Source organism: Mustelus asterias, chromosome 10, assembly GCF_964213995.1.
Source record: "Mustelus asterias chromosome 10, sMusAst1.hap1.1, whole genome shotgun sequence".
NCBI classification, from domain to species: Eukaryota; Metazoa; Chordata; class Chondrichthyes; order Carcharhiniformes; family Triakidae; genus Mustelus; species Mustelus asterias.
The window spans coordinates 61806456-61830167 of record NC_135810.1 but is presented as its reverse complement, the minus strand read 5'-3'; the positions used below and the strand labels follow the sequence as shown (position 1 = coordinate 61830167).

At 44.4% G+C, this 23712-nt stretch overlaps 1 protein-coding gene across 2 annotated transcripts in view; it reads right to left on the bottom strand.

Annotated features, from left to right (window-relative positions):
- Positions 1-12668: 12668 nt before the first annotated feature.
- LOC144499630 (neutral amino acid uniporter 4-like) overlaps positions 12669-23712 on the bottom strand; it is a 340726-nt gene continuing 329682 nt past the window's right edge. For both annotated transcript variants that reach the window (XM_078221802.1, XM_078221803.1), the window contains one exon: positions 12669-18537. In XM_078221802.1, coding sequence (XP_078077928.1) covers positions 18218-18537 — 320 coding nt within the window. In that variant the 3' untranslated portion in view covers positions 12669-18217. The remainder of the gene's footprint in view (positions 18538-23712) is intronic.

The window sequence follows — 23712 nt, the reverse complement described above, 5'->3', positions numbered from 1 at the left end:
TAGAGCCTAGGACCTGACAGATTGACTTAAAATGAAATGGAACTTAGCATTCATTTTTGAAACCAGTCTATCAGGTTAATTTAATTCATTGCTGTGCTGGCGCTGGGAAGGTTGGGAGGGAGGCGGCAGGGACTGTGGGTTGCGCAGAGGAGAGGAGATTGGAAGGGATTAGGATGGAGGGAGAGTAAGAATCATTATTTGGTTCCATAGTTTTGATTTTTGATTTTGTTTGATTTATTATTGTCATGCGTATTGGTATACCATGAAAAGCATTGTTTCTTGCACACTACACAGACAAAATATACCGTTCATAAAGTACACAGGGGAGAGAGAAAGGAGAGGATGCTGCATATAGCATTAAAGTCATGGGTAGGGTGAAGAAAAAGATCCACTTAATATATGATAGGACCATTCAAAAGTCTGATGGCAGCAGGGAGAAAGCTGTTCTTGAGTCTGTTGGTATGTGATCTCAGACATTTGTATCTTTTTGCTGACGAAAGAAGATGGAAGAGAGATGTTCGGGGTGTGTGGGGTCCTTGATTACGCTGGCATTTTGTCACATTTATAATGAACAAATACAAATTAACTCCATGTTTTCTGAAATTTTCCGAAATGTTTTGACAGGATTTCTTCAGCGATGGGATTATTTCTTTTGTTCTGGAAATGTGCACTGTAAGATTTGGGTAGAATTTCACTATCGATGGGTGGAACCAGAAGTGGCCATGTATCCCATTCCCGCTCACATCCAGTTGGAACTCGTGATATTAGGAATCACAGCCGAATTGGTGGAGCGAGTCTGGCGGAGGTGGGTGTGCAGTGGGCGCCATATCCAATGGCAGCCCACCACCAACTTTCAAAGCAACCTCTACAGGCCGCAGAAGAAGGCCTGTGCGAACCAAGGTAGCAGCAGGAGGCTACAGCTGGCGGGAGGGAATTCTGTAGGGATTCTGATGCTGAGGCATGGGAGGAGAAGGCCACCCCAGCTCACCAAAAGGCATGGAGTGAGGTGCTAGTGGAGGTCAGTGGGCATGATCGCGTCCAGAGAAATTTGATCCAGTGCTGGAAAAGGTTCAATTAACTTCTGCACTCAGCACAGGTGACTAGTGAGTGGGCACTAGTGGGAGGCGGGGGGGGGGGGGGGGCGGAGGGTGGAGGGGGGGCAGGGGGCGAAGGGGGGGCGGGGAAGGGGAGGAGAGGGGAGGGAGGCGAGGCGGGAATGGGGGGATGGGAGGAGGGGACAGGGAGGGGGAAGGGGGGAGGGGGTGGAGGGGGGAGGTGAGAAGAGGAGGAGGGGGGTGGGGTGGATGGGAGAGAGGGGGAGGGGAGGAGGGGGGAGGGTAGGAGGGAGGAGGCGGGGAGGGGAGAGGGGAGGTGGGGAGGGGGAGGGGGAGAGGGGAGGGGGACGGGAGGAGAGGGGGAAGGGGAGGTGGGGGGAGGGGCGAGGTAGGGGGAGGGGGAGAGAGGAGGGGGGAAGAGGGGGAGGGGGGCGTTTGGTGGTATGATCCATGATATCATCTGGCAGACGTTCATCGCTGCTTCCCTTGAAAGCCATAGACCCCAGTAGCCAGGTCGTCGGATCAATGCCTGCACATCCTGGCAGCTGAGTAGCGGCATCCTCTGCGAGGGCAGTCTCCTTGCCCTTTATGAAAGTCCTGAGCATCTTGTGCCTCTGCCCAAGGGGAATGCCTGCGATCAGCAGGCCTCTTTAATCTTTGTTTCTGCTCCTCCTCAGAGGAGGAGGTGCTTCTTGCTGAGTGAACAATACCCATTGGTTGGCTAACGGGGCTCACTCATGCGCAAAGGGTGATAGAGGAATCCAAACCTCTGGTGCCAACCAACAGAAATCTTGCTGGAATTCCACACTCTGATGAATACAACCGATAAAAGACTCTTTCCACAGAAGACCACCTCACCTCATCTCACCTCAACTCACCTCACCTCATCTCACCCCTCCAAATGGCTAACTCCTCAACCATTGTTGCCAGCAGGGGCCTTCTATCCTGCACTCAAATTTGAAAATATCAGTTCCGTTGGCTGCTTGCCCATGTTGCCCATGCAATGAGCACGAGCAACATGAAATTCCAGTCAACTGGAGCTTTAATCCCTTTAATCTTTTCCCCAATGTTTGGGAGGTGTGTACCCAATCCACATCTGCGCTTGTCCAATGAAATATCACATGAGTGTGTGATGACATCTGGATACATGCCCAATATTATGACGCACTATTTAACGGACTAGCAGGCCACGCGTGTGCCCGCTTGGGAGACATAAAATTCTGCCCTTGAAAAGGAAGACCTTTAGAATGGGTTTGGTAGTTTAAAATATATTTTAAAAAGACAGAAGCAATCCGCAGTAGTTAATTATTTTCCAGATTACCAGGCCATTCATTTACTGATGAGTCACTGAGACATTCTTTTGAATTTGCTCAGATTATTAAACCAATGAATAGGAGCGTGGAAAAATTGCCAGCACCTTCTGCTTTCTGCAATTTCAATTTACAATCAGGCAGCGCTAGAAAAGAGAAGCTGTAAAGGGTCCAAAACCAGATAAAGCGCATTAACAAAAGTCATAATGAAGAACACAGAAAAAAAAACACTTATTATAAATACAAAGTTTATATAATAAATCAAATGAGCATCAATGTTGAAAATGATCCCTGCACCCAGTGCCATGTCTGCTCTCACAGTGTAAATGTTTTGAGAAATCCTTTTGCACTTGTCCTGGTGTCTCAGCACGTTTGTGTGCAGCACTAATGTGTTAAATTGAGCAGTATTCAAATGCAGGGAAAGCTACAACAATAGAATGTATAACCATCCAAAATGGGCATCAGGAATACAAATGTCAATGATCAGGGGACCTGAATGCAATTTATATTTTTAAAGCAATTAAAGAAACGTTAATTACCGAAAATATATAAATAGACTACGGTGCCAAGTATAAAACAATGTGTTATGTGTCCTGAAGGTGGTGGGAGGAGGATGCAGCTACTTAACCTAACGTTTAAAGCACTGTCCTTGTATTTTTACATGCTCTTTCCCTTTAATTTAGCATGGCCAATCAACCTAACCCGCACATCTTTCGAGTGTCAGAGGAAACCAGAGCACCCGGAGGAAACCCCCGCAGACATGGGAAGAATGTGCAAACTCCACACAGTCACCTGAGGCCGGAATTGAACTCAGGTCCCTGGCACTGTGGGACAGCAATGCTTGCCACCGTGCCACTCATGGAGAGTCATACATGGCAGCCCAACAAGTGGATATTGTCCCTCACCAATGGCCTGAATGACATGGCTGATACCTTGCAAAGCATGAACCAAAAAAATACATTGATGACTGAATGCACACTTTACTCTGTCCAAATGTTGTCCTCTGTGAAACAGCTCTTGCATGTGGTTCCTCTGACAGAGCTGCACACTCTATCTCCTCCCCCAATGACCAGGATAAGTGGGGCAATTTTTGGCAGTACCTTCACAGGCTCCAATGCCCAGGGAATATGCCCAATCCATCACGCAAACCAGCCTCCCATCCACTGACTCTATCTGCACTTTGGCAAAGCAACCAGCATAATTAAGGACCCCACGCACCCCGGACATTCCCTCTTTCTCCTTCTTCCGTCGGGAAAAAGATACAAAAGTCTGAGGTCACGTACCAACCGACTCAAGAACAGCTTCTTCCCTGCTGCTGTCAGACTTTTGAATGGATCTACCTTGCATTAAGTTGATCTTTCTCTACACCCTAGCTATGATTGTAAACTACATTCTGTACTCTCTCGTTTCCTTCTCTATGAACGGTATGTTTTGTCTGTATAGTGCGCAAGAAACAATACTTTTCACTGTATATTAATACATGTGACAATAATAAATCAAATCAAATCAAAGTCACAATTTTTGAGTATTTTTGGCTGCACTTATCCCAGCACATGAAGTATTCCATAATACTTGTGATTTGTGCCTTGTAGATGATGGGCAGGCTTTCATGTCTTCACTCCAGTCACAGCTATCACTAAAAATAAATAACTCTATAGACAGTCTGAGGATGTCATTGAGACTGGCTGGTTAAAATTGACAGGATGACTTTAAAATATTGGTAATGATAACAGCACCTTAATAGCATTGTAGGTGTGTTAGCTCCAGATGGACTACAGCAGTTAAAGAAGATGGCTCACCATTACCTTCTCAAGGGCAATTATAGACCAGCTACAAATGCTTGTCTTGCCAGAGATATTCACACCTCATGAAAGAAAAAACATAATCCACAGGATGTTAGGAATTGTTAAATAAGGAACAGAATTCTCTTAACAAGCCTGAGGCAGGTTTGGTGGTGGGCAGACGTGGAGAATCTGGCAGGAGCCAAGAAGTCAGAAACTCGCCAGTGTAAAATCCCATTGCAATTCTCCCATTGGTGGGTTAATGGCAGGTCACTGTTCCCACTGGCAGGTGGCGCAAACACCATTTGTATTCATTTGAATCTCATGAATATTCATTAAAACAGTTGCCCACTAGCAGTCCATCAGGCCTATTGCATGACGCCTGCTGGAATTACATTGGCATCAACCCCGATTACTATTTAGTGGGATGCGCAAGGCAGTCCTCAGTTTTCCAGTGACTTCGGGGAGAGCGCAACAAAGTCTTTCTACCAGAGTGTTGCTCTGCTCCTAATGCACTGTACACCATTCTGCCGGGGCAGACCGGATCCTGCCTCCATTTCCATGCCGAGCTGCTCTTCATGGACAGCACAGTGCTGCTGGGCCCATGGACCCTCCTGTGATACCGAGGCGGAGCTGTACTGTGCCAGGACTGGGCAGCATGAGGCACAGTGGTTAGTACTGCTGTCTCACAGCGCCAGGGATCTTGGGTTCGATTCTCAGCTTGGGTCACTGTCTGTGATTAGTCTGCATGTTCTCCCCGTGTCTGTGTGGGTTTCCTCCAGGTGCTCCAGTTTCTTCCCACAGTCTGAAAGACGAGCTGGTTAGGTGCCTTGGCCATGCTAAATTCTCCCTCAGTGTACCCGAACAGGCACCGGAGTGTGGTGACTAGGGAATTTTCACAGTAACTTCATTGCAGTGTTAATGTAAGCCTACTTGTGTCACTAATAAATAAACTTAAACTTACAGGGGTCTCCTTGACCCTGGTGTCACACAGCAGTGTCTACCTGGGCAGCACTTTGCTGTGGGATTCATGCTGCCATTGTAACTAAGGTCCAAATTTCAACTGGGGAGGTGGATGGGGTGAGGCCTAGTAAAGACGGGGAGGTAATGTGAAGGGAAGGCTGTGAAAGGGGTGGGGGGCTAGGGCTCCTGATAGCAGGCAGATGGGCAAGTAGCTGGATGGAGACAGAGGGAAGGTAGGAAGCTGAGAAGGCTACATGGAAAGCTCATTCACAAGGGGGTCAAAGAGGTAACACATCATTTGAAGAGGATGGATGAAGTTCTGATGCAGTGGGTAGAGGTCCACGTGGAGTATGGGCGCCTCACAAGTGATGGACTCGGAGGGAGCTGGTTGAATCGAGGAACTGACTTCTTCTTGAGGCTGCTATCCTTTTCCCTCTGGATTGCTGACATCCTGAATAGTCTGGTGAACACAGTAAGAAGTTTAACAACACCAGGTTAAAGTCCAACAGGTTTATTTGGTAGCTAAAGCCACACAAGCTTTCGGAGCTCCAAGCCCCTTCTTCAGGTGAGTGGGAATTCTGTTCACAAACAGGGCATATAAAGACACAGACTCAATTTACATGAATAATGGTTGGAATGCGAATACTTACAACTAATCAAGTCTTTAAGATACAAAGAACGTGAGTGGAGAGAGCATCAAGACAGGCTAAAAAGATGTGTATTGTCTCCAGACAAGACAGCCAGTGAAACTCTGCAGGTCCAGGCAAACTGTGGGGGTTACAAATAGTGTGACATGAACCCAATATCCCGGTTGAGGCCGTCCTCGTGTGTGCGGAACTTGGCTATCAGTTTCTGCTCAGCGACTCTGCGCTGTCGTGTGTCGTGAAGGCCGCCTTGGAGAACGCTTACCCGAATATCAGAGGCCGAATGCCCGTGACCGCTGAAGTGCTCCCCAACAGGAAGAGAACAGTCTTGCCTGGTGATTGTCGAACAGTGTTCATTCATCCGTTGTCGCAGCGTCTGCATAGTTTCCCCAATGTACCATGCCTCGGGATATCCTTTCCTGCAGAGTATCAGGTAGACAACGTTGGCCGAGTTGCAAGAGTATGTACCGTGTACCTGGTGGATGGTGTTCTCACGTGAGATGATGGCATCTGTGTCGATGATCCGGCACGTCTTGCAGAGGTTGCTGTGGCAGGGTTGTGTGGTGTCGTGGTCACTGTTCTCCTGAAGGCTGGGTAGTTTGCTACGGACAATGGTCTGTTTGAGGTTGTGCGGTTGTTTGAAGACAAGAAGTGGGGGTGTGGGGATGGCCTTGGCGAAATATTCGTCTTCATCAATGACATGTTGAAGGCTCCGGAGGAGATGCCGTAGCTTCTCCGCTCCGGGGATGTACTGGACGATGAAGGGTACTCTGTCCACTCCGTGTTTGTCTTCTGAGGAGGTCGGTGCAGTTTTTCACTGTGGCGCGTCGGAACTGTTGATCAATGAGTCGAGCGCTATATCCTGTTCTTATGAGGGCATCTTTCAGCGTCTGGAGGTGTCTGTTGCGATCCTCCTCATCCGAGCAGATCCTGTTTATACGGAGGGCTTGTCCGTAGGGGATGGCTTCTTTAACGTGTTTAGGGTGGAAGCTGGAGAAGTGGAGCATCGTGAGGTTATCCGTGGGCTTGCGGTACAGTGAGGTGCTGAGGTGACCGTCCTTAATGGAGATGCGTGTGCCCAAGAATGCAACCGATTCCGGAGAGTAGTCCATGGTGAGTCTGATGGTGGGATGGAACTTGTTGATGTCATCATATAGTTGTTTCGGTGATTGTTCACCATGAGTCCAAAGGAAGAAAATGTCATCGATGTATCTAGTGTATAGCATCGGTTGAAGGTCCCGTGCGGTGAAGAAGTCTTGTTTGAACCTGTGCATGAAGATGTTGGCATATTGAGGTGCGAATTTTGTCCCCATGGCTGTTCCGTGTGTCCGGATGAAGAACTGGTTGTTGAAGGTGAAGATATTGTGGTCCAGGATGAAGCGGATGAGATGTAAAATTGCATCTAGAAACTGGAAGTTGTCGGCGCCGAGCACTGAGGCCGTTGCAGCAATGCCTTCATCGTGGGGGATGCTGGTGTAGAGTGCCGAGACATCCATTGTGACGAGGAGTGCTCCTGGTTCAACTGCTCCATGTGTGTTGAGTTTCTGTAGGAAGTCCGTAGTGTCGCGACAAAAGCTGGGGGTTCTTTGTACAATGGGTTTCAGGATGCCCTCGACATAGCCGGAGAGGTTCTCGCACAGGGTCCCACTGCCCGATACGATGGGACGGCCGGGTGTGTTTGCCTTGTGTATCTTCGGGAGGCAGTAGAGATCTCCAACGCGGGGAGTACGTGGGATGTGAGCACGGAGGGTGCTCTGAAGGTCCGGATCAAAGGTCTTGATCAGAGTGTTGAGTTGACGGGTGTTCTTTGGTCGGATCTGCAGGTAACTGTCTGTAGTGTTCCTCATTGTTCAGTTGTCGGTACACTTCTTTGCAGTAATCCGTTCTGTTCAATATGACGACGGCCCCTCCTTTGTCTGCTGGTTTGATGACAATGTTGCAGTTGGTCTTGAGAGCGTGGATGGCGTTGCGTTGTGCTTGGGTGATGTTCGGGGCTGTCTTGTGAGTGCGGCTGATGAATTTGGTGTTGACGCACCTCCTGACGGCTTGGGCATACATGTCAAGTCGAGGGCAGCGGCCTTCCGGAGGAGTCCAATTCGACTCTTTCCTCTTCGGATGCACTGCGGATCTCTCTGTCGGCTGTTCTGGTTCATTGGCTGTCTCATTGTGTTCGCTGTTGGCCTCTTGGGGTTTGTGGAAGAACTCCCTCAGCCTCATTCGCCTGATGAATTCCTCTGTGTCTGCTGCGAGACTGATGGGGTCTATTTTGGTGGTGGGGCAAAAATCAAGCCCTCGGCTGAGAACTTCGATTTCATCTGGTTGAAGTGTGTAGTCGGACAAGTTGACAATGGACTTCCCTGCAGTGGTACTGTTTTCTACTGTGGTACCGGGGGAGGCTTGGTTGCTGCTGGTGGTGATGCCGAGTTTCTCAAGTTTCCTGTTCTTGGTGTGCATGTAGATGGCGTAGTTCCTTTGTCTCGTCTGCTTGGCAGAGTTTCGCAGCTGGTCTGCATCCTGAGCGCAAGTTGAGAATATGAACTCTATCTTGGTTTCCAGGCTGCGGCGTTTGCTGTAGAGCTGGTGTACGAGGTGGTTGAGGAGTGTGAGAGAGGTGCAACGGCAAAGTCTCTCAGCGTAATCTGTGTTATAGGTTGACCTGAGTGGGTTCGTGATCCGTAGGCCTTTCGGTATCTTGTCTGCTGTTGTAGGGAAAAATCCCTTGTACCAGTGCATTCAAGGAAGTCGAGTCGCAAGGCAAAGTTCAAAGCGTTTTTCTTTATTGTACAATTACTGGGAACCCAGGGAGACCCCTGTAGCCAGCTTAGAAACAGTGCTTGGCCACGTTGATCTCAATAGTTATACATTTGCTCTGGATATTTATAGGGATCCAAATTCGAGCGGGAACATTTGCTCATACATTTTTACAATACTTTTAAAGTGGCCTGTCTGGTCAGGAAGTTCCCTGAGAGACTTGTCAATTTGCATCTGTATGGTGTGTGTCCGTGTTAATGGGACTGCCTGTTCTTGCCCCGGTGTTTTAATGTGTTTCCCATTATCCTCTCGATGTGTCCCCTTATCTAAATCGATCTCTACTGTTTTGTGTCTGTATTCTATGCTTGCGAGATTAGGTGTTAATGTCATTTTGTCCTGCTGTGTGTAGGGGGATTTAATCTAATCTTTTATTCTTTTTATCCTAGTTTATTAAGTTTCTCTGCCTGCCTTGGCCATTTTATTCCTGGAATATTTTATTGACAGTCCGGTTATGCCATATAACCCACTCCAGGTCTTGACTCGCAGATATCCCGATCTTCTAGCCAAAGGCCGGTTTAAAATGCAGCTTCGTGCTGTTGCTGGGCAGAATAAGGATCTTTTGTCGACTTTGAAATTAAAGGTCTCTCAGCTGTGCAGAGGGGGATTTAAACGAATGTCCATTCAGGTGTTCCCCTCTGCATTGTGGGCACGTTATGAATGGTGCCAATCAGTCCAATAAATGAATATGTTTAATGAGGTGAATATTGATGAGATAATAAAAATATGGGCTTTTGGAAAATGGCCTACTTCACTGCTTTCTTACATCTTTGTAGAAACTTGATGTCTGTGTCGATATGCGCAATCTTCTTGGAGATCCTCTCCACTTGGAGCCGGCGGTTTGCGGTGTCGATGGTAGTCATGATGTGGAGACGCCGGCGTTGGACTGGGGTAAACACAGTAAGAAGTTTAACAACACCAGGTTAAAGTCCAACAGGTTTATTTGGTAGCAAAAGCCACACAAGCCCTCCGTATACACAGGATCTGCTCGGATGAGGAGGATGGGCAACAGACACCTCCAGATGCTGAAAGATGCCCTCATAAGAACAGGATATAGTGCTCGACTCATTGATCAACAGTTCCGACGCGCCACAGCGAAAAACCGCACCGACCTCCTCAGAAGACAAACACGGGACACAGTGGACAGAGTACCCTTCGTCGTCCAGTACTTCCCCGGAGCGGAGAAGCTACGGCATCTCCTCCGGAGCCTTCAACATGTCATTGATGAAGACGAATATCTCGCCAAGGCCATCCCCACACCCCCACTTCTTGCCTTCAAACAACCGCACAACCTCAAACAGACCATTGTCCGCAGCAAACTACCCAGCCTTCAGGAGAACAGTGACCACGACACCACACAACCCTGCCACAGCAACCTCTGCAAGACGTGCCGGATCATCGACACAGATGCCATCATCTCACGTGAGAACACCATCCACCAGGTACGCGGTACATACTCTTGCAACTCGGCCAACGTTGTCTACCTGATACGCCGCAAGAAAGGATGTCCCGGGGCATGGTACATTGGGGAAACCATGCAGACGCTGCGACAACGGATGAATGAACACCGCTCGACAATCACCAGGCAAGACTGTTCTCTTCCTGTTGGGGAGCACTTCAGCGGTCACGGGCATTCGGCCTCTGATATTCGGGTAAGCGTTCTCCAAGGCGGCCTTCACGACACACGACAGCGCAGGGTCGCGGAGCAGAAACTGAGAGCCAAGTTCCGCACACACGAGGACGGCCTCAACCGGGATATTGGGTTCATGTCACACTATTTGTAACCCCCACAGTTTGCCTGGACCTGCAGAGTTTCACTGGCTGTCTTGTCTGGAGACAATACACATCTTTTTAGCCTGTCTTGATGCTCTCTCCACTCACGTTCTTTGTATCTTAAGGACTTGATTAGCTGTAAGTATTCGCATTCCAACCATTATTCATGTAAATTGAGTCTGTGTCTTTATATGCCCTGTTTGTGAACAGAATTCCCACTCACCTGAAGAAGGGGCTTGGAGCTCCGAAAGCTTGTGTGGCTTTTGCTACCAAATAAACCTGTTGGACTTTAACCTGGTGTTGTTAAACTTCTGACTGTTTACCACAGTCCAACGCCGGCATCTCCACATCATGACTAGTCTGGTGAAGACAGGTAGGCTGGAGAGAATGACGTGAGTGTGCTGGACTGGTGTTTAAATATGGCTCCGGGACTTTCAAACCCATTCACTGAGGGTGGGCGGACGAATCAGCTGCTGGCCTGTCAGGAGAGTCAGAGGGGAACTCACCTGTGCATAATAAACGCAGTTCCAAGTGCTGAATCTGGCACGGGATCCTACTATTCTGATCAGTGGTTCAGGTGCCACCGGAGCTGCCAACCACTGCACTTAGTTTCAAAGTGGGAGAATTCTGCTCAAGGTGAGTAAGGACCAATTAAGTTGATGGTATAGCTTGGAATTAAAAACCAAGTTAGCAAGTTTCTGGAAAGATCGATAAGTAAACTTGGAAAAATAATGCTTATGTACTAATGAAGGACTAGAGTCAATTTTTTTGGTTTACAAAGGAAGCCATTTAACACATGGTTTTGTTGTTTGCAGTTTATACGCCCAAAGGAAACCACATTGTGGGTAATAGTTAACAATTTACACAAAGTTAAGGAGGTAAATCAAGAGCAAAATACTGTAGATGCTGGAAATGTGAAATAAAAGCAGAAAATGCTGGAAATACTCAGCATTTGTTCTGATGTAAGATTATAGACATGAAACATTAACTCAGTTTCTCTCTCCACAGATGCTGCCAGATCTGCTGAGTATTTCCAGCATTTTCTGTTTTTCTTTAAGAAGGTAACTTGTGAAATGAGGAATGCTCATTCGGGAGGGGTGATTACTAGATCAACATCTGGACTTAAAGTGATTCCAGACAAGGAAAGTTAGGGGCATTAAACACACTGGATATCAATCGGCTACTTGTGTTTAAAAATAACAATTCACGTACTTCTAATCGGGTGGCACAATGGTTAGCACTGCTGCCTCACAGCGCCAGGGACCTGGGTTCAATTCCAACTTGGGTGACGGTCTGTGTGGAGTTTGCACAGTTCTCCCCATGACTGCGTGGGTTTCCTCTGGGTGCTCCAGCTTCCTCCCACAGTCTGAAAGATGTGCTGGTTAGGTGCATTGGCCATGCTAAATTCTCCCTCCGTGTACCTGAACAGACGACGGAGTGTGGAGACAAGGGGATTTTCACAGGAACTTCATTGCAGTGTTAATGTACGCCTACTTGTGACACTAATAAATATTTTATTCTTATATTTTAATCATTAGTTTGAGACAAAACATTTCTCTCAGTTACTCCTTGCGTCCAGTGGAGAAACTGAGGTGGGAAGGTCCTGGATTTTCATTCTGTTTTGTTTCATTTACTTTTACTTAAAATTATTTGTTCTTTTATTTTGTTATTTCTTCACCGAACTGTGTGGAAACTTTATTTCCCCTCAGTATTGACAGTCCACAAACATTTACTACAAAACTGACCCGATTGTGATAATCATGTTTCTATGAGCACATTAATACAACCACCTGTCTTCCAAACTGCAAAATATTTATGCTGTCTTTCCCTTCAACAGAATTTGAAGATATATTGCTTGACACCATGTAAGTGATCCAGGTGTGAATGTGAATCCCTGAACAGGGGTAAGGTCAAGTGTAGGAAATAACAAATGCATATGTGACCATTTATCTAAACTTCCATGCAGTTGCAGGATAAGGGAAAGGATCTGAAAGGGTTATGTGCTTCTATTGTGGACATTTCAGGGATGCAGCACAGATGTTTTGAGTCCTAATTCCCATTCCTGTAGATTTCCTACTTATCATTACTCTACCATCAAGCTGCGGTTTGCAAGAACTAGAAGCTTAATGGGTCCACTGATAAATCTAAAAAAATTATGTAATATTTTCAGAGATAAACATTTGTCGTAACTGCTCAGTTTTCACTTCAATGATCTATTTATCTTGTTTGGATTGTATTGGATCTCAATTCACATTCTTTAATAGTTAGAGTATTTAAGAAAATGAACTCTCACCATGATCTAACAAAATGATCATCTGTGCCTCATTTGTAAGTTCTGTGATAGACAAACATTTATTGTAATTATGTTGCAACACTAAAAAAATGACATCTCTAATTATGAAATCTTACAAAAGCAAATATATTTGAAATTTTCCAAAAATATTTTACACAAAAGTCTTCTAAATACATTAATTCATTTTAAAAGGGCTTACCAAATATCAGATATGGTGCACTTCATCTGCAACAATGCACTATTTATCATCATATTACAGAGATCTGTAACACAAGCTGTTTATCTAATCAGGCAGGTTGACAATATATAGCATGATTGTGGTGAACTGGCCTGTCGTTGAGTTCTAACATATCATCAGGTTAAAAGTAAATGTGTAATAGATCATTACAGGCAAACAATCAAGTTATCTACCAATGCCCTCAAACAATAAAAGATCATGGGGAATGAACCAGAAGAAACTAATCATTCTGGGCTACATCAGTATTTTCTTAGTCTGACATGAAATAATACAATATCTTAAACCTGGCTGTACAACTGTTGAAGGTGGATAATATTAAGTCACCAGAGATGCACAACTAATGAAACATTTGTAAGAAAGAAAATACAAGAATGTGAAAGCTATTCAGATGGATTCAAAAGATTGCAATATCTTATATTTCTAATGAGATCTTTTTAAATTTAGTATTTATTTTGATAATTAGATGTGTACCAAAAATTGTAATACATTACAAGATAAGACTCTTCTAATGGGTCTATGCCGCTGTGCTCTGAAACAGGAATATATGTTGCTGTGATGGACCACAATGATAACTTGCCACCTACAGTTATGGTAATGCCTTCACTTGTGCAGATGGCTCACAGGGTGGTTTGAATTATGTTGCTTTTCTATACGCCTGCAATTGAACATATTGGGATACATATATGATTCATTCTGTGCTGACTGCAATCCTGACAGAACTATTGAATTCAATTTTAAAAGCATTCTAGAAAAGTGCATACCACTGCTGAGAGTTAACTATGATTCTGCCAAAATATGTTAAAAAAACTTGCATTTTCACATCTGTGAAATATCAATTTTATGTGACAATGATGCGAAAGATCAAAATCACTATCAGAAATTATGCTAGTGTTCAGGAATTCTGCATATTCTGCACTGTTCAGGAAATTATGCATACTGTTTATCTTATCAAGTGCTAGAAAATTAATGATCTTGGAACCAATTTATACCTGATATCTATCATTCAGTGCGTAATGTTAATGAATTTCAATTTGATTTATTTTCTCATTCACATGATTGGCCTTAGTAACAGTGAAACTAATAGATAATCTTGCCATCTTGGTTTAGCAATGCTGGGTTAAAATTCTTACAGCAAAGCTACTCCAATATAATTTCATTCCAGTGATGTAGCTTCAAAAAGGACAGGCTCTCTGGTACGCCACTGCTGCAAATTGGACAGGAGTGCAATCCAAGACCCAGAAAATAGGCTAGATCCAGATACATTTCAAGAGGTATTGTCTAAGGTAGAAGATTGGGGCTTTCAAACATCGCTTCACCCCTGAACTTTTTTGTCACACAGGGCAGTGAGACAGCTGAGGTTGGGCTGGATCTCAATGGCTGTACCATCATAGGTGAAACACATACAGTCCTGTCTGAGAATGACAGTGTCAATGTCTGATCCCCAACCTACCTCCTAATCCAATACGTGTCCATAGTCACCGAGGTAACTTTCTGTAGGAACACCAGATTAGCTAAAAGCATAGTTAAGGCAGGCAGTAGGGATTTGAATAAGGATGCTCTCTCATTTTACAGTTTATTCTGAATTGTAACAGAAGGACACAAGAAATAGGAGGAGTTGACTATATGGCCTGTTGAGCCAGCTCTGGCATTCAGTATAATCATGGCAGATCATGGTGTTCTTGATTTCTCTTTATACAATCATGTTGGCTCTTTGAATCATACTGTATTTATTCAAATGCATTGTTAAGAATTCCTGAACAATAGATTCCAGCGTTTAACTAATGACTGATGTTCGGCTAACTGGTCTGTAATTCACTGCTTTCTCTCTCCTTTCTTTAAAAATGGGGTTACATATTTGTGAACTTCCAACCTGATGGGACAATTCCTGATTCTAAGGCATTTTGGAAAATCATCGGCCAGTTATCTATTTTAGAACCTTAGGTGTAGGTCAACAGGTTCCGGGGATTTGTCAGATTTTAGCCCTTAAAATTCTGCAGTACTTTTTGTCTATTGCCACTAATGACCTCACTCTTTTTGTTTCTGGATTACCTTCAATTTACGGTATGCACAAAGTGTCTTTTATAGTGAAGACAGGCACAAAATGCCTGCCATTTCCTCACTCCCTATGATAATTTCTTCTGTCTCTTTCTAAAGGACCAATGTTTACGTTAACTATTCTCCTTTTTATATACTCATGAAAACTCTTACAATTTGTTTTTATGCTTCTGGTTAGTTTACGTTCATTCTATTTTTTTCCCATTCTGTCAATGTTTTAGTGGTCCTTTGATGATTTCTAAAACAGTCCAAATCCTCAGACTTGCTATCATTCTTTTCAACGTTGTAAGCCTTTTCTTTTAGTCAAAACTATTCTCAACTTCCTCAGTGAGCCACAGATGGGTCTTTTCTTGCTGAGTTTTTGTTCGCTAATTGAAATGCATTTTTGTTGAATATTTTGAATGGTTTTCTTAAACGTTTCCTGCTGTTTATTTACTGCCATAACTTTTAGTCTATTTACCAATTAACCTTAGCCAATTTTCCTCTCCTATATATTTAACTGACTTTTCGTTTACATTTAAGATACTTGTTTATGATTGGAGTATGTCACCTTCAAATGTAACATGGAATTCAATGAGATTATGATCATTATTTCCCAGTGGATCTTTTACTACGACATTACCTATTAACCCAGCTTCATTACAAAATACTGGATCTACAACAGCTTCATCCCTGGTCAGTTCCACTGTTTTTGCAACCTCTGTTTCAAGCTCCCAATTGTTTGCTCAATCAGTGTTCTGTATAGGAGTGTCTATGACAGTAACACTCCTCTGTCTCTGTGACAACACCAGAGTTCCTTGAGTTGAGACAGTGGAGGTCCTTCCTATTCATGTAAATTCCAGCTCCTTTATATGGAGCATATACATCCATAAGGGTTTAGGTAATTATGTCCTGCACCTGGAGAAATCCTGTATCTTGGTTAATTCTCGAGCCCTGGCTTCCTACTTTCCACTGAGGAGAGGTTCCACTGAGGAGGTTTGTTTAGTCCAGAGCGCATTAGTCACCTGCTTGATGATGTGATGCAATGCAATGCAAATTGACCAATGATATTAGTGGTATTTGTCACAGATTGCAATGATTCTGAGCACAGATGTTTGGAGATAATTACCTCTTGCAGGCTGTATATGATGCTGATGACATAGCACTGTCACAGGATCTCTGGTGAAGCAAAGCCACTGGACATACTTTATCAAAGGTTTGACCCTCTGTTCCTGTAGACTGAGCATGGTGTAAGACCTCCTTTCTCCTCCGCTCCTATACATACTTCTTCTCCAGCTGCTGTTGGTCTCAGCACATTGGTCCATTACACTAACCCTCTTACAGCCCCAATGGCAGACTGAGCCACATACTCCTGCTGGAAGGGCAACTTTCCTCACCAGCCCCTGGGCAGAGATTGCTCTGCAGCTCCAGAATTAACGCTCCACAATTTGAGATCTCCACTAGAGTAGTCAAAATAGACAGAAATAGGCCTAGAAGTCCTCAGGAGTCTAAACTCACTAACCAATGACTTATCTGAATGAAACTGAGAATCTATTTAAATATCTCTGGTGCAGTGTTCTTCCTAATTGCTGTGAATTGGTTTTAGAATGAACAAATAAAATGCTTCAGTTCAATATAGCAGAATGCGTGACAATCACTAATGAATGTTATCTGTAAAAATATGACATAGATTGAATCCTTTAGCAGGTGGATTACCTTATTTCTAAACCATCTAAATTTGACTCTCATTAGATGTCAGAAAGTTCCACACACACAAATATGTTTTTCCCCTTATTAGAGGTCAGACTATCTTGCTAATTTAGGAAGGAAATATTTAAATCTATTACACATCCCCAGGTTTTCTATGTGTCAGAATCTCAACTTTTATATAACTAGATTATGGAGTGTAACATTTTTGCAGTTAGAAATGTTATAATTATATTCAGAAACCTACATTTTGCTTGCTTCCTTTTGCATAGTAAACCCTCTCTTAATAAATTACGTTTTGGAACAATGAGGAACAGCTTGTTACAAAGAGGATTTTATATGGATTACAAATTAATGAAGACACCATTCATTTCTGTTTCATATTAAAAGCTTAGAGCTCAAAGAATTGCAGGGCTTGGCTACGATTGTGCTTGTTTTCATACCTCCCTTCCAATATTCCTGTTTTTGTTATCTTCAAACCTCCTTCAGGTGTTTGGGTGGGACATGCGAAGGACCTGAGTGTGTCATCAATGTTAGCAACATAAGATGCAGCACAATGCCTTGATGATTCCCACCTTTGCTCCTCCCCCCTCTCCCTCCCCACTATAACGTCAGAGCCACTATTGCATGTCCATCTTGAGATCCAAGTGAGAACTTGAAAACTTTCCAATTGGTAATATTCAAATCCGAAGCTTGAAATCAAGCCTCAGGCGGAGAATTGGAATGCAGCAAGTTTCAGTTGGAGCTGCTGGGTTGACAGCACGTCAGCTTTGAGTTCATGACATTTATATGGAGGCTACTGAATAGAACCAGATCTCATTTGTTGCCAAATTGCATTTAAAAGTTTATTTTGGGGACATTAGGCAGTGGAGGAGGTAAGCAGAGCACATTTGAAGTGATACAAAATCTTATCCATATTAATCTTTTTCAGTTCACCAGTTACTTCATACTGGGTTGACTGTTCTGCTGTTGTAGCAATGCTCTGAAGGGACTGGCATTGTACAGATTAGTTCATCGAATGACAGAACCAGAGGACTGTAATGGTCTTGCAAGAACACTGTCAAGTCACTACATCCCATTTTCTGTACGTAAATCTATGTGTTTTTGTATTGTACATGACTTAAATCACTATGAATAAAACAATGAGATACAAGCACAGGGATGAAATCTATCATGTACCGTACCAAGGAATGTTACTACATTGATTCACGTTTACAACTCCCTAACAACTCACTAACTCTTAGGTTTCTAATCTCAGCACAACCTAAGAGAGGTGCTAAGCAGGAGGAAGACATTTCCCCACAAGGAGTGAGGAATACTAGACTGCAAATCAACCTATGTCACCCATCTATATTTTACAATGGCCACAGAGCAGCAATGTCAGAGAGGGAGAGGAGGCAAAAAGTATATGTTAATAAAGAAAGAGAGCCCATTGTATGAACATTTTCAAAACAAACAAAGAATTTACAAGGCAGCTAAAACCAGATTCTCAGATGTCTGCTTAATACTCAATGTATTGTTTCCATTTTCACTTCATTGTTATATAAAAGACATAGTTGTAAATCATTTCCACAATTCCTCTAAAGGTAGCAGCCCTAAAGCACCTTTAGCTCATGAGCTTGAACTATTAGCCCAAGAGTTCAGTACAGTAGAGTTGAAGTTGAGGGAAGGATCAGAGATCGGTTTAATTATTGATGCTGTCTCTGGGTAGATGATCTCCACAATAGTCACATATGTTCCAGTCAAGAAGCCAATGATTCCTATCAGTGCTATAAAGATGTCCTTCAGGAGCAACCAGGGAGAGATTCCTTCTCCAGAAAAAGTGATGATCTCCAGCAAGGGAGGGAAGATGAGGGCCAAAGCACTGCTGCTGACTGCTCCAACAAATGCAATCACTAAATCAAGACGTGGAATTAAGATTGCTGTGGCACCTAGGTGAAAAACAGAAAAGGTACACAGAATTTAATCAAAAGACATTAAACGTATGCACTCTATTTTCAGATATTTATCATCCTTGATCCTAGACATGTAGTAAAGTACTCAAGTTTCTAAAGCCTCTTGGGTGCTTCATACATTTGAAATAAAGGGCATAGATGCTTCAGGCAATAACTTTAAATGACAAACAACGTGGAGGTTCATGTTAGTATTTGAAGTATTTATGATTTCCATAAAATTTCATTGTTGATTATTTTTTGTCAATATTTTGTTACCAAAGATTTTCATGATATGTTAGTAATAAACTGTTTTGATGACAACTGCAGTAAAAGAACTTGTGAATTCACTGAAATGTTTCCATTGATTGCTTTACTTTAAAAGTACTGACCATATCAAACAAAATCTGTCTCAATGACAGTGCTGGGGAAGCTGATTGAAACAAGACAACACCATGAAAAGCAGAGACAAGGGTACAACTAACTGATCTTTGTGAGGAATGCACAGTTCAATACTGAAAACACAACCTTTTCAGTAAAATGCACAGCAGTCTTTTCTTTGAGGAAGAAGGTTTCAGCTGTTTGATCACATTTTGTTTGCTTCTTTGTCTCCATCTTCTGCTCCATGTGTCAGTTAACTGCATGAAACGTTCAGTTCTTAGCTGGCATTGCATATTGCTCATAGCTGTTATTTATTACTGTTGTTTGGTGTTTTCTAGTTTTTTAAAAATAAGGCTGAGTGATGTGGTGAGCAAATTATTCAGAATGGAGTTAATACTGAATGGATTTTGATGTTGAAGTGGAGTAACTGAAATAATTTGATATTAAGATGAATATTAGTAGCTTTGATGTAGGCAAATGTAACTATCTGCATTAACAGCTTTAAAAGTAGACAAAAAGTAATTATCAGAGCTCTTTCTCAGCGTGATGGGAAGTATAGCCAACATATTGGCACGATGGCACGAGAAACTAACAATCACAAATTTAATGGCCTTCACAGGATGGGTAAGCAAAAGTGTGATAAGAACTGAGAGGATTTGATCACAGACCTGAGCCATCCTCCCACTGAGACAACAGAGGGATCTGCAACCTGTATAATTCTGCTCATTTAGTGAAATATGATAATCAAAATATATAAATATATCATGCAACCTGTGTATCAGGCACCCTTAAGAACCAGGCTGTGTCTCGCCAGCACACTTGAATAAAAAATATTCTTTGCTGCAACTTACACACTTAAGCAGTTTCAATCTTTTACCGCAATGTTTTATAAAAAGACAGTAAGAAGTTTAACAACACCAGGTTAAAGTCCAACAGGTTTATTTGGTAGCAAAAGCCACACAAGCTTTCGAGGCTCTGAGCCCCTTCTTCAGGTGAGTGGGAATTCTGTTCACAAACAGAACTTATAAGACACAGACTCAATTTACATGAATAATGGTTGGAATGCGAATACTTACAACTAATCCAGTCTTTAAGAAACAAAACAATGGGAGTGGAGAGAGCATCAAGACAGGCTAAAAAGATGTGTATTGTCTCCAGACAAGACAGCCAGTGAAACTCTGCAGGTCCACGCAACTGTGGGAGTTACAAATAGTGTGACATAAATTCTGATTCTAGGATCGCATGATAAAGACTCAGGAGGAAAAAAGCAGAAATATTTATGTGAAATAGTGTGACATAAACCCAATATCCCGGTTGAGGCCGTCCTTGTGTGTGCGGAACCTGGCTATCAGTTTCTGCTCCGCGACTCTGCGCTGTCGTGTGTCGCGAAGGCCGCCTTGGAGAACGCTTACCCGAATATCAGAGGCCGAATGCCCGTGACCGCTGAAGTGCTCCCCAACAGGAAGAGAACAGTCTTGCCTGGTGATTGTCGAGCGGTGTTCATTCATCCGTTGTCGCAGCGTCTGCATAGTTTCCCCAATGTACCATGCCTCGGGACATCCTTTCTTGCAGCGTATCAGGTAGACAACGTTGGCCGAGTTGCAAGAGTATGTACCGTGTACCTGGTGGATGGTGTTCTCACGTGAGATGATGGCATCTGTGTCGATGATCCGGCACGTCTTGCAGAGGTTGCTGTGGCAGGGTTGTGTGGTGTCTTGGTCACTGTTCTCCTGAAGGCTGGGTAGTTTGCTGCGGACAATGGTCTGTTTGAGGTTGTGCGGTTGTTTGAAGGCAAGAAGTGGGGGTGTGGGGATGGCCTTGGCGAGATGTTCGTCTTCATCAATGACATGTTGAAGGCTCCGGAGGAGATGCCGTAGCTTCTCCGCTCCGGGGAAGTACTGGACAACGAAGGGTACTCTGTCCACTGTGTCCCGTGTTTGTCTTCTGAGGAGGTCGGTGCGGTTTTTCGCTGTGGCGCGTTGGAACTGTTGATCAATGAGTCTAGCGCCATATCCTGTTCTTATGAGGGCATCTTTCAGCGTCTGGAGGTGTCTGTTGCGATCCTCCTCATCCGAGCAGATCCTGTGTATACGGAGGGCTTGTCCGTAGGCATCCTGAAACCCATTGTACAAAGAACCCCCAGCTTTTGTCGCGACACGACGGACTTCCTACAGAAACTCGGCACACATGGAGCAGTTGAACCAAGAGCGCTCCTCGTCACAATGGATGTCTCAGCACTCTACACCAGCATCCCCCATAACGATGGCATTGCTGCAACGGCCTCAGTGCTCAGCGCCAACAACTGCCAGTTTCCAGATGCAATTTTACATCTCATCCGCTTCATCCTGGACCACAATATCTTCACCTTCAACAACCAGTTCTTCATCCAGACACACGGAACAGCCATGGGGACCAAATTTGCACCTCAATATGCCAACATCTTCATGCACAGGTTCGAACAAGATTTCTTCACCGCACGGGACCTTCAACCGGTGCTATACACTAGATACATCGATGACATTTTCTTCCTTTGGACTCATGGTGAACAATCACTGAAACAACTCTATGATGACATCAACAAGTTCCATCCCACCATCAGGCTCACCATAGACTACTCTCCGGAATCGGTTGCATTCTTGGACACGCGCATCTCCATTAAGGACGGTCACCTCAGCACCTCACTGTACCGCAAGCCCACGGATAACCTCACGATGCTCCACTTCTCCAGCTTCCACCCTAAACACGTTAAAGAAGCCATCCCCTACGGACAAGCCCTCCGTATACACAGGATCTGCTCGGATGAGGAGGATCGCAACAGACACCTCCAGACGCTGAAAGATGCCCTCATAAGAACAGGATATGGCGCTAGACTCATTGATCAACAGTTCCAACGCGCCACAGCGAAAAACCGCACCGACCTCCTCAGAAGACAAACACGGGACACAGTGGACAGAGTACCCTTCGTTGTCCAGTACTTCCCCGGAGCGGAGAAGCTACGGCATCTCCTCCGGAGCCTTCAACATGTCATTGATGAAGACGAACATCTCGCCAAGGCCATCCCCACACCCCCACTTCTTGCCTTCAAACAACCGCACAACCTCAAACAGACCATTGTCCGCAGCAAACTACCCAGCCTTCAGGAGAACAGTGACCAAGACACCACACAACCCTGCCACAGCAACCTCTGCAAGACGTGCCGGATCATCGACACAGATGCCATCATCTCACGTGAGAACACCATCCACCAGGTACACGGTACATACTCTTGCAACTCGGCCAACGTTGTCTACCTGATACGCTGCAAGAAAGGATGTCCCGAGGCATGGTACATTGGGGAAACTATGCAGACGCTGCGACAACGGATGAATGAACACCGCTCGACAATCACCAGGCAAGACTGTTCTCTTCCTGTTGGGGAGCACTTCAGCGGTCACGGGCATTCGGCCTCTGATATTCGGGTAAGCGTTCTCCAAGGCGGCCTTCGCGACACACGACAGCGCAGAGTCGCGGAGCAGAAACTGATAGCCAGGTTCCGCACACACAAGGACGGCCTCAACCGGGATATTGGGTTTATGTCACACTATTTCACATAAATATTTCTGCTTTTTTCCTCCTGAGTCTTTATCATGCGATCCTAGAATCAGAATTTATGTCACACTATTTGTAACTCCCACAGTTGCGTGGACCTGCAGAGTTTCACTGGCTGTCTTGTCTGGAGACAATACACATCTTTTTAGCCTGTCTTGATGCTCTCTCCACTCCCATTGTTTTGTTTCTTAAAGACTGGATTAGTTGTAAGTATTCGCATTCCAACCATTATTCATGTAAATTGAGTCTGTGTCTTATAAGTTCTGTTTGTGAACAGAATTCCCACTCACCTGAAGAAGGGGCTCAGAGCCTCGAAAGCTTGTGTGGCTTTTGCTACCAAATAAACCTGTTGGACTTTAACCTGGTGTTGTTAAACTTCTTACTGTGTTTACCCCAGTCCAACGCCGGCATCTCCACATTATAAAAAGACTACAGGGCCAGAATTTTCCAGCTGTTCACTCCCCGCCAATGCTGCGAGCAAGGACAGAGAATTTAGGTGCTCAGCCAAATCTCCGTTCATTGCAACGGGACCAGAGAATCCTGCCGGCAGAAACAACTGGAAAATTCCAGCCCAGGTGAGCAACTGTTATCCCACTAAACTGTTTAAAATGTTTGGCATATTCAATATTTGCTGGTTTGTGATTGTTATAAATATCATGTATTGACAGTAGATACTCTCTTGGTTTCTCTATTGCCAGTTGATCTTGTACACGGGTCTTGGATTGCATAAAAGTACGGGTGATTGTAGAAAAGAAGATATTTGACCAATTGGATATGTTGTACAAAGGGAGTGAAGAGCTGATTTGAACTTTCAGCACCCTCAGCGGTACAGTGGCACAGTGGTTAGCACTACTACCTCACAGTGCCAGGGACCGGGGTTCAATTCCCGGCTTGGGTCACTGTCTGTCCAGAGTCTGCACATTCTCCCTGTGTCTGCGTGGGTTTCCTCCGGGTGTTCCGATTTCCTCCCACAGTCTAGACGTGCTGATTAGGTGCATTGGCCATGCTAAATTCTCCCTCAGTGTACCTGAACAGGCGCCGGAGTGTGGCAACTCGGGGATTTTCACAGTAACTTAATTGCAGTGTTAGCCTACTTGTGATTAATAAATAAATTTAAATGGGTAGTAGGGATCAGCTGGCCTTTACTTATCCAATGGAGAGGAAAAGTGGGCAGGGTGCAAAACTGACAGCTGATCTAGTACCAGC